This window comes from Spermophilus citellus, assembly GCF_964194105.1.
Source record: "Spermophilus citellus genome assembly, chromosome: 10".
NCBI classification, from domain to species: domain Eukaryota; kingdom Metazoa; phylum Chordata; class Mammalia; order Rodentia; family Sciuridae; genus Spermophilus; species Spermophilus citellus.
The window spans coordinates 46,487,263-46,499,822 of NC_138197.1; the positions used below are offsets into that span (position 1 = coordinate 46,487,263).

Consider the following 12,560-nt stretch of genomic DNA (forward strand, 5'->3'; position numbering starts at 1 on the left):
ATGAAATTGCACCACAGAGATACTAATAATTTGAGAGACCATGCAGCTAGACAGCTATAGAGTTAGAAGGCAAAACCTCCCATTTCTAGAACTGTTCCTCTAATCACCAACTGTCATGAAAAATTAAATTTAGGTGGGTTCCTTGTGGTTCATACCAGACTGATTTCAGTATTAACAGTGCCCTGCTCCCTGCCCTAGGCTTCATCTTCTCTCCTGGCCTTGACCTTCACCTGCGCCCCCTCAGTTCCTCCTCTCCCTGCCTGTATTCTCTCCTGACCTGCAGGGCAAGGTGCATTCCTGTCCTCTCTCTTGTAGTCGTCATTTCTTTGTGAGTACAGAGTAATGTCTCTGATCTGATTTTGACAGAATATAACACGTGTGTCGCAGAATTCTAGAACTGAAATCTATTTATTCACCAACCCTAAGAAGAGAGATCATGAATCTGAACACAAAATTAAGTTGCTTTTCAGGCAACACTAATATTAATATTAGTTGAATAATTCCCATACCAGGCTATGTGTCACATTAAAATATTAATAAAATTAAAATTCATAGGATGTTAATGTTACTTTCAAAATTAAATTTTAAATAATGTACATGTAAAACGTTAGGCTCTTCATGAGGAGTGTTTGACATGAAGGTTTTTCCAGTTCTCTGAAATTTCTTATCTTTAAAAACTAGTGTTTTTTAATCTCTTCAACTTTGTTCTACCCTTTTCCAAGTTCTGTCATTTAAAAATATGCCATAGTCAGGAGATGAGTGTTCTGGTGTTCTCTTGTACTTCAGGGTGGCTATAGAGGGTGATAATGTGCTCTATATTTCAGAAAACTAGAAAAAAAAGATTTGAATGTTTTCATCATAAAGACACGATAAATTTTGAGGAGATAGTTCTGCTTACCCTCATTTGAACATCATGCCATGTTTACATGTATTGAAACATGACATAGTACCTCATAAAGATGTATAATTTTATGTGTCAATTTAAAACATTAAGATAATTAAAATGTAAAAATTTTTTAAATGTGCCATGAACACAGAAAGAGTGAAAGCCAGGGAGAATTTTAGCAGAGTTTCTAATAGAAATGTGATTTGAATTTTATTGTACTGAATTTTATATAGTTAGCCCATTTATTTTCCAATGAAAAAAACCCCAGTTTAACTCTGTATGCTCCCAGCCTCAGCCTTTTTCTTACTCTGTTCTCTTGGTTTGGTGTCTCAGTCTTCAGGAACCAGTATTACTGTGGATATTGCTGTGATGGGTGAGGCGCATGGCCTCATTACCGACCTCCTGGCAGACCCTTCTCTGCCCCCAAATGTGTGCACGTCCCTGAGGGCCGTGAGCAACCTGCTCAGCACGCAACTCACCTTCCATGCCATTCACAAGCCCAGAGCGAATCCTGTCGTTTCCTTCAGTGAAAACTACACCTGCTCTGATTCTGAAGAGAGCGCTGAAAAAGACAAACTGGCTATTCCCAAGGTAGGTACTGAGGACACACCCTTAGCCTTTTTATATTTTAATTGTCTCTTAGGTTTCCCTCACAGTCCCTCCAAACCCATCTATAGATTCATATCAGTTACTTCAAGAAGATGAGTTGATTCTGGTGGCAAAAATAATAAAACCTTAAACTCAAACACTTCTGTCATAATACTTGATTACTTTCTTCAAATAGAAAACTTACCCTTTTTATTTATACTTGGTAAGAGGTTTTTTTGTTTTGTTTTGTTTTGTTTTGTTTGCTTGTTTGTTTGTTTGATGCTGGGGATTGAAGGCAAGGCCTCATGCATGCTAGGTAAGTGCTTCACAATTGAGCTATACTGTTAGCCCCAGGATTTACTTCTGTGTGCCTGGCTGTGTTGTAGGCGATGAGGATATTGTAGTAAAACACAAACAAAATAACAATGAGAAGATAAAAAAGAACACCTGCTCTGTTCTCATGTGAATTCTGTTTAAAACACACTGCCTTGTAAAACTGAAGGTTCCTTTGCTCTTTGATTTCTTAGTGAGACATATTTCAAAGTGCCTTTATGAATTTCTCAAACACGTTTTGAACTCAGATGGTTTTAGTTATTTAAGATTATTTAAGGTATAAGGTGGCCTTACTGATTTATATATACTCAAGAAATGATTACAATTCCTTCTTTTTACAAACAGGTTGGACATCCCTTATCCAAAAATCTACCTGAAAAATGGTCCAAAATCCAAAACTTTTTGAGCACTAACATGGCACTCAAAAAAGTGCACATATTGGAATATCAGATTTTTGTATTGGTTAGTTTAACTGGTAAAATCAATGCAAGTATTTCACAATACAAAAAAAAAAAATCTCCAAAATCTGAAACACTTTGGGTCCCATGCATTTCTAATAAGGTATGCTCATCCTGCTTAAGAGAGGTATTTTTCAAAAGTAAGTAGTACAGGCATGATCCTATGCCTTGTTCAGACCTCAGTATTAGTTAAAATTAAGTTACATTAAAGATAAAATGTCATTGTTTCCATGGCCTCTGGTACATGCAGCATGGTTGTTACTCAGTAGACAAGCAGCTGTGCCCTTGAGCTGGTGGTCAGTCAGTAGCATCCATGTCTGCCATGGAGTCTCTTGGGCCAGGAATGTGATCCTTATAATTTTATCAATTGAGTATTTATAGAGTTTCTTTCAAACATTCAGTTCTCCAAAAAAGATCTACCAAAGCACGATATGAAAGTAAAGAAATGGAGAGAAAGATTAACTGATTCCTTAGGGTCTCAAAAGAGTCGTAATTCAAAACTTGGCAGATGAAAGTGTTTGTCTTTTCCTCCTTAATTATCTTCTTGAATGCATATTTACGTCTTTAGGATACATTGGAAACTATTGAGTGCCAGAGTTGTTCTTGAATCCCAATGGGTCACCTACTTCATGTCTCAAAAGTTTTGGCATCTTCAGAAGAGCAGAGAGTGTCCTTGTAAACAATGGCTACACAGTTGGTTTACAGGAGTGATTAACCAGAAATAAAAGTGGGTGGAGGATCTGCCTATTAAGCCTGTTACTGAAGTTGCATGGAGAGCACACCTTCACTTTTGTTTCCAAGATTGAGACCCTCTTGAGAGTGCTGGTGCCCATGATGGCAAGCCCGGGCCTTGACCTCAATGCCGATGGTACCAGTCCCACTTAGGATATGTTAGGACCACCAATGGCACAGAGAAGAAACAGCAGGTTCCCAGCAGGGTTTCTATTCGGAGAAGTTGATACTGGTGGATTTACCCCTATCTCTGATGACTCAATCACATTACCATAGGGAAGTGGTGTTTTCTATGAAAAAGTCCATTCTTAGCTCCTATGATTTCTCAAGATAAATAAAAACAACCAACAGAACTTGTGTGTATAGACCATTATGTGCAATGATATAAATTAATCCATGTCCCAAACAAGTGACTTTGTGAAAAATACTTCTCATAATAACTAATATAATATGTGTATATAGGTATGTATATATGTCCTATAATAATGTAATTATAAAATTTCTCCAGAGGTAATTTAGTCTCATTCCTATAATCTATATTTGTACAAGCATTGCAGAGCAGACCCCAAAATGTTATTTTTTAAAAATGCAGTCATTTTGGCCAGAAAGTATTTTATTGAATTTCCGCATATCCCAAAATTTTATATAGGCAATATTGAACCATTGTGGTTTCATCATTAATTCCAATTAAAAATTATTTCTTCTATTCTGTTACATGGAAGTTAGTGATACAAATGTGCTTGGTAAATAAAATCAATACATATTTCTTCCTAGCGCCTCAGAAGAAGTTTGCCCCCTGGTTTGTTGAGACGAGTTTCATCAACTTGGACAACCACCACTTCGGCCACAGGTCTGCCCACCTTGGAGCCTGCCCCAGTTCGGAGGGACCGTAGCTCCAGCATCAAGCCTCATGATGCACCTTCTCCCAGGTTAGTCAATGCTCCTGCTGGTTTCATGTCTCTCAGAGAATGTTCTTAACCAAAAGGAATTATAACTTATGGGAGAAGGGAAGCCTAGGTAATTATAGTTGGTTATAGACCAGCATTATCAGTGGAAACATTGTGTAACTTAAATCAGATAATTAGGCTTAAATTTTGTTGTGGGACTTCAAGTATAAGAAAGTGTGCCCTGAGATGAGCCCTGCAGTTGTGACCTTGAATGGAAAGGGTTGAGTCCAGGAGTAAAATGTAGGACAATAAAAGGTACACAGAGATTCATATATCAAAAGCACCTAACCTGCTGGGACTGTTGGTGCACAACTGTAATCTCAGTTGCTCAAGAGGCTGAGGAAGGAGAATCGCAAGTTTGAGATTAGCCTGGGAAACTTAGCAAGACCCTATATAAAAATTTTTTTAAAAAATTATAAAAGGGCTGAAGCTCCCCTGGATTCTTTCCCTGGTACTGCCAAAACAAAAACAAAAGCAAAAAACTAGGCTGACCTTTGCAAGTCATTGTTAGAGTCCCCTAGCTCATCAGCAACTGTCCTATCTCTGTAGGAAAGGCAGAAGGGTAGATCACCATTCTAAGACCAACCATTCTGTTCAAACATTTGGTAATTTAAACATTTTTGTTTATGTGTGTACAGTATTGGGAATTGAACCCAGGGCCTCGTGAATGCTAGGCAAATTCTCTACTGCTGAACTGCATCACCAGTATAGTAATTCACTACAGAGCAACTTTATTTCGTAAACTAATTCCCATTTTACAGAATGACTATTTAGCTTTTTGTCACTGTGATAAAATATCGAAACAATCAACTTATTAATTTAAAAGGTTTATTTTTACTCACAGTTTCAGGGCACACACCCAGTGATCTAACTTCTTTCCACCAGGCTATACCTCCTAAAGTTTCTACCACATCTCATGGACTGGTGACCAAGACTTTAATGCATAGGCCTTTAGGGGAAATTCAAGATTCAAACTGTAGCAGTGACTTAAAAGCCAGAAATACTAAAGCTAAAGAAAAGAGAATATTATGATCATAGAATTAATTTCTAAGAAAACATCTACCAAAAGAAGTCCTTTTACAGGAAGCTATTATGTTTGTTCTTTTCTAATTTGAAGAAAAATAGCATTTTTTATATGAATTCAATAATTCTGAGAACATATGCCATATGATTTCAGGATTTTGAAACATATGTCAGTTGACCTAATGAATGAAAAAGATCCATATCCATTGAATTATATAATAGCAATACTAGTAGTAAATTTCTCCTTATCTTGGTCTCTAATATAAATAAAGTATCATGCTGACATTGGCAGAGAAATTGAAACGTTCCATCTAATAAGAATTTAAAGACTGCTCTATGTGTGTAATAAGAATTGTAATGCATTCTACTGTCATATATAAATTAAAAAAAATAAATACTGCTAATTTTTCTTGCTTTCTTGATTAAAGATGTTTAATTGGTTTCTTTCGTATAAACGTTTGTGTTTTAGTAAACCAATAGAATCAGAAACAAACTCAAATGATTCTTTCATATATCAATGTAATTTCATTATGTCTTCTTACCTGGAATTTTGTAAACTTATAAATACCACCATGGGAGAAAGTTACTCACCATTTTAATGGTTGAAACGAGAAGTCATTGCTAATATTTTTCTTTCAAATGCTGGCCATTTTCAATTTCTACAGCATCATATATTAAAAAATGATAGCACAGAGTATTGTAGTTAAATATTGCATAATAAAATGAATTATGTCCTCAGTGTATGTCATTACTTATTTTACCAATGCACTTTAGTAAGTTCTCTGTGAGAGTATAGTTAATTTCCATAGAATGACATGCCTTCTCAAATGTCATCTTTCCTTCTGTTATTCTTTGTTATTTCTTGTCAAATCTCATTTCCCCCATTCTTTTCTTCAAGTCAATTATAAGAAATTGGAGGCTGAAATTGAAATCATCATAAGGAAGAGGGTTCCAAGAAAAGTTATGAGCTTAATTCCCAAAGATCCTGTCATTTTGCCTCATAAAATAAATATGCAGACTCAAATATTTGTAAAGAGATAAGAAATAGCTTATCCCACTCAATCTCTTTCCCCTAAAAATAGTTATAGATGTCTTCTTGGGTATAGTTTTTCCCACTGTCTAAACTACTACCTCTAAATTTCACTATCCTGTTAAAAACTCCTGATTTAAAATTTGAAAATGATACGACTTTTTTCACTATTATGAACACATGAAATTGATTCTGACAGTATTTAGCCCTTTAAAGAAAAATCACATTTAAGTTAATGGCCATAGTACCACCATTAAATACAACTGGTTTGAGTCATTAGTTAAAAGTCATGATTAAAACCCCCTTCACCTAGGAAAACTGTTACTCATACTGCTGATTGATTTCAAAACTGGTTTGAGTTTTAGCCCTGAAGTTTCTTCCCTTTTAGCTTTTTATTTATTTATTTCTACATTTGACCTTTCGTTGGAACTCTTTGAGAACTTCAGTGATCCAAGGAAGAAAGTGAGAAGTAAAATTTAAAAACAGTTCACAACTTACATGACTTTAGGTATGCAGCTGGATAGGTTCCTCCTGGGAAATTCTAAACACAGTCTGGTAGAGAGGACCATGGACTGAAGGTCAGAAGGATCTGGACCATACAGACATGTGTGTTCCAAGAGGCCATGAGCCTCCGTTCCCTCTGAGAGGAGTCATTACAAAAGGAGACTGTAGCACAATTGCAGGGATAGACTCGATGGAGGAATACAAGGACGTGGTTTAAAAGTGTAGACTTAGAGAAGTAGAAAATGCTGGGTTAAATCATGTTCTAAATTATTCCAAGTTGACCTTGAAACTGGCCTCTGTCTACTAGGGAAAAAAGGAGCAATTTACTTGACAGTAGACTGTGACCCAGTAGGAGTTTTCATACTGGAATTGTTAGAACTGGAGGTATAAAAATTTACTTTTGTGAAAGAGGGTTGTAATCTTCCATAATAGCCATAGATGATTTTCCTCGCTGTGTTACCATGAGAAAACCACATAAAGATTTCCCTAAGCTGTTTCATCTGCAGAATCCAAATTGTTCTTTTGTCATGAGATCTAAACTGGAATCAAGAAGTGAGGGTCAAAATAGGAGAATGGGGGTCAGAAAGAGGGTGGAAAGAGATGGACATCATTACCCTAGAACATGTATGAAAACACGAATGGTGTGACTCTACTTTGTGTACAACCAGAGACATGAAAAATTGTGCTCTATTTGCGTAATGTGAATTGAATTGCTTTCTGCTGTTACATATAACTAATTAGAATAAATAAAATTAAAAAATTAAAAAGAAGAAGTGTGAAGGTCAATGAAAAGCTGAAAATTGCTGTGCAGCAGATCACACAAAGCAATGTATGAAAGTGCCTGTAAGCTGTCATACATTTATATAAAGAGTATATGTAGATTTAATCTAATTTAATAATATTATAAATTAATATATATTATATTAAAATGAGATAGCACTGGCTGGGATTTTATTTATCTTGACTTCATTACATCTCTACACATTAAGGTTACTATACTATTGTGCCTTTCAGGCTTTTCAAAAAAACATTTTAAATATTTTTATTTGGAAAAAGCCACAGTAATAGATAGTTTTTGAGCTAACCTTCATCAGACACCATTGAAATATTAGAAATGATAGTAAGGTCTTATATTTTAAAAGTTCACATAGAAGAGTGATCATTTATTCATTGTATGTGGACTAAGAAATGAAATATTTAGGTTACATATACATTGTACAAAATTTATTCACAGTAAATCTTATCAGTTAGTCCAGCAAAAGAAACTAGTACCATAAGAAAACAGTTGGCTAGTTCTCTGCCTCACACCCTGGTTTTCTTTGATTTATTATTTACAAAATTCAAACCATTTGTGAAAGACTTAGGATGAGATTTCTAAGAAGGACATGAAACAAATATTTTACATGCTTTCTTTAATTATATTGGATAATTTGCTTAAGTTCATTCTGCATTTTGGATATCTCCTTTATGATAATATATGGTTGACCGTTATTAGAAGTAAAGAGAAAAGTTGAAGTACCTGGGTCAATAGTTGAAGAAAATTTCTCCAAATATAAAGAGAGAAAAAATGAAATATACCATGAGTGTCAATGCATCAGATTGGCCTCAACACAAATTACAAATGTCACTAATTATCCAGTTTACTGATAATGCAAGGATCCAGGCAGTAGCATATATAGCATTCTTCCCTTTGAGAGACCTGAGACTGTTCTTGTATTGCCTAAGTGTCCCTTTTATTCCATATTGGCTTTTGTTCTGGTTTGGATTAACATGCAGGATTCTAAGCAAGGGAAGCATAATGTTGCTGTACTTTGGGAGCCACTTTGGCTATAGACCCCTTAAGATTATACTGCATTAATTATTCAGCTATACAACAATCTCTATATATCGATGACTCCAAAGTTCTACCAATTTCATGTTTACTTACAGTAAGCCATTGGGAAAGATCAGGCATATCCTGCCCACAGTGCCAAACTAAAATCAACTAAAGATCAAATTGTCACATAATATTCATGCAGACTAAAGACTTTTACCAAATTAACAAGTATATGAACTCGATAAATAGGAATGTTACCTCTTCTCTTACTTTAAATGGTATGCTTTGTGAATCACTGATGTATCCCCTTCAAGAGACTAAGCTCAGATAACCTGTTTTGTCATTTGAAAGTAAAGTTATTCTTTCAGTGAGCCTGGGCCCATATCCAGATTGACAAGTCTATTATGAAAAGTATGGTTTTGTTCTGGTAAGATTTGCCCAATAGTTGAGAAATTTACTCATTAGTGGTAAATTCTGTCTTTACAGTGCTATTAATTCAGATTCTTGGAATAACCCAGTGATGATGACTCTCACCAAAAGCAGATCCTTCACTTCATCCTATGCTGTTTCTGCAGCTAACCACGTAAAGGCTAAAAAGCCAAATCGACCAGGTTAGTAACTTATGAGGAAAAGAGTTTATACTCTAAATGCTCTATCATGGAGTGACCAAGCTTTGAGTATATAAAAATATTATGAAGGGAAACTAAACTCAGATGTCTTTGGTTCAACTACTCTGTAAATTTCAATAACCGATTATTTATTTAAATTTCCACTTCATGTGATCATACAGATTCTTCAAGGTTGCTGTACCAGATTTTTCTATCTTGAGTTTATTTAGTAGGAAATCAGATGACCACTAAGGATAATTTCCTGAGCACCACCTTTTAAATGTCAGTTTTACTTTTAGCGTCTGTTAAACATAGATTACTTTTCAGGAATGTGCTGTACGTGTATTTGAGGAAATGCTTCATTTACTATACATGAGCTATGACAAGGAATTTAGATATCACAATTAAGAATAATAGAGTTATAGGTAAGGAAATGAAATGATTTGGGGAAAGATTATCTTTTGGCAGAGCACTGAGCTATATCCTCAGTTCTTTTTTATTATGAGACGGGATCTCCCTAAGTTGCTGAGGGTCTTGCTAAGTTGCTGAGGCTACCCTTGAACTTGTGATCCTTCTCCCTCAGCCTCCCAAGTTGATGGGATTACAGGCGTACACCACCGAGCCCTGCAGGTTACCTCATTTGACTGGAGTGTGTGCTATTCTGTCTCTGAATTGCTCTTTTCCTAGAATCCCAGATTCTAGGTGTATTTACTAGGGTGTTTACTCTGACATCGTCCTCTTTAGAATAACTAACTCCTAAGTTTTTACAGCTACGCAGAAAACTTTAACAAGATTTTAGTTACTTCCTGCTTGGTTTCGTAATTTTCTCTTGAGCAGCTAAAGAATTCACCAAATGGTTCAAGGGAAAACTCTCCTTTCTTACTGGGATAGTAGACATTCAAATTATGACTGCCATGGGGGCTCCACTCTCCCAATATTTTATGTTGTCACCCTCATTTCTGCTAAAAGCTCTGCTGGCTTCCTTCCCTAATGTCTTCATGCCTCTGCCTACATTCTTAGTCTGTCTTGTTTTTTTGACCCCAATTTTATTTTGATTTTACATTTTTTTGTATAATCGTTTTTGACTAAATGTGCAGAATAAAAGTAAAATACTCTGATAATTACAGACATAGATACTAAATGTGAGTAAATGTTCTTTTTAGCAAAAGAGAGACCCAAACAATTGCATCACATGAAGTCCAATTCTATCAGTTAATTTATTCAGAGGAATTATTGGCCACATTTGCAAAGATTTTTTTACTATAATTATTATTGCATGTTAGTTGAATAGATTAATGACTTTGTGACTTTTCCATACATGCATACATTGTGTTTTGATCATATCTACTCCTCCCACTAGTACTCTCCCATACTTTCCCCTCTCTTTGTCTTGGTTCCCTTTCCCTTCTCTTTATAGTCTCTTTTGTACTTTCATGTCATTTTTATTCTTTCCACATGAGAGAAAACATGCAGGACTTGTCTTTTTGTGTCCAGATTATTTTGCTTAACGTGATGCGCTCTAGTTTCATCCATTCTCCAGCAAATCACGTGAGTTCATCCTTCTTTATAGCTGAGTGATACCTCATTTTGTATATAAACACACCATATTTTCCTTATCTGTTCATCTGTTAATGGCTACCTAGGCTGATTCTATAACTTGACTGTTGTGCACAGTGCTGCAACACACATAAGTGTTCAGGTATGTCTTCAGTACACTGACTTCATTCCCTTCAGGTATACATACAGGAGTGGTATTGCTCTATGATATAGTAGTTCTCATTTTAGATTTTTGAGGACTCTTCATACTGTTTTGCATAGTGGCTGTACTAGTTTCTATACCCACAAACAGAGTATAAAGGTTCCTTTTTCCTTACATCCTCACCAGTGCTGGTTATTTTTTGTTCTTTTGATGGTTTGCCATTCTGACTGAAATGAGATGGAATCTCAATGAAACATTGATTTGCATTTCCCTGACAACTAAACACGTTAAACATTTCCCCTATATTTATTGGACAATTGTGCTTCATTTTTTTTTTAATGAGTGCATTTTAATTATACAGAATAATGAGTTTCATTGTGGCATATTCATACATGCAAATAGCATACTTTGATCATGTCCACCCCCAGTATCTCTCTTCCCTCACTCTTTCTGATCTCCTTCCTCTTCTGTAGTAGTCTCCCTGCTACTCTTGTATCTTTATTTTTTTTTAACCTCAGTTTCACATATGAGGGAAAATAGGCAATGTTTGTCTTTCTGTTTCTGCCTCACTTTGCCTAGCTCTATGATCTTCAGTTCTATCCATTTTCCTACAAATAATGTGACTTTGTTTTTCTTCATAGCTGAATAATACTTCTTTGTGTATGTTTACCACATTGTCTTTACCACGCTCATCTGTTGATGGGCACCTAGGCTGATTCTATAACTTGGCTTTTGTGATTAGTGCTGCAATAAACATGGGCTGCAGAAATCTCTATACTATACTGACTTTAACTCCTTCCAATATATACCAAGGAGTGGTATTCCTAGATCATATGGTATTTCTATATTTATTTATTTTTTGAGAAACCTCTACATTGATTTTCATAATGGCTATAACAACTAACTTTCCCACCAATGGTCTATGATGGTTCCTTTTCCCCTGCAACTTCGCGAGCCTTATTATTTTTGTTACTCTTGATGATAGCCATTCTGACTGGGATGAGATGGAATCTCTGTGTAGTTTTAATTTGTATTTCCCTGATGGCTGAAGAAGTTGAACATTTTTTCCTAGATTTATTAGCTATTTGAACTTTTTTTGAGAAGTGTCCTTTCAAAACTTTTGCCCATTTTTTTTGATTGGACCACTTAAACTTTTGTGGTTAAGCTTTTTGAGTTCTTTATATATTCTAGATGTTAGTTCTTTGTCAGATGAAGAACTATCAGATTTTTCTCCCATTTTGCATGTTGGGACAACTTCTGTTGATTATTTCCTTTGCTGTTCAGAAGTCTTTAATTTGATATAATAAAGTTGTCAATTCTTGCTATTTCCTGAGCTATAGGAGTTCTAGATAGGAAATTATTGCCTGTGTCAATATCTTGAATTCCCTGTTTTCCTCTTGTTATTTCAAACTTTCAGGTTTTACATTAAGATCTTTGTTCCTTTGAGCTAATGTTTGTACAAGTTGAGAGACAGAGGTCTAGTTTCTGTTTTCTCCATCAATATCTAGTTTTCCCAACACCATTTTTTCGAGAATCTTTTTTTCCTCCATCATTTGTCTTTGGCACCTTTGTTGAGAATCTTATGGTTGTAGATACATGAGTTTATATTTTGAAATCAGGTATTGTGATGCCAGAAGCATTGTAATATTTGGCATATTTTTGTGCTTCTATGTGAATTTTAGGATTGTTTTTTCTAGCTCTGTGAAGAATGCCATTGTCATTGGTATTTTGATGGGGATTGCATTGAATCTCTAGATCCCTTCAGGTAGTTTAGCCATTTTAACAATATTGATTCTCTCAATCCATGAACATGGAGAAGTCTTTCCATCTTCTAGCTTAATTTCTTTCTTCAGTGTTTTATAATTTTCCTTATAGAGGTCTTTAACCTCTGTGTCTAGGTTTATTCTTAGCTATTTTATTTTTCATTTTGAAGCTA

General features: G+C 35.3%; 1 protein-coding gene across 2 annotated transcripts in view; it reads left to right on the forward strand.

Moving 5' to 3' along the window:
- The window catches only part of PDE3A (phosphodiesterase 3A), a 330,805-nt gene that overhangs the window by 261,558 nt on the left and 56,687 nt on the right, over positions 1-12,560 (forward strand). For both annotated transcript variants that reach the window (XM_081310583.1, XM_081310582.1), the window contains 3 exons: positions 1,220-1,477; positions 3,772-3,926; positions 8,804-8,928. In XM_081310583.1, coding sequence (XP_081166709.1) covers positions 1,220-1,477; positions 3,772-3,926; positions 8,804-8,928 — 538 coding nt within the window. The remainder of the gene's footprint in view (positions 1-1,219; positions 1,478-3,771; positions 3,927-8,803; positions 8,929-12,560) is intronic.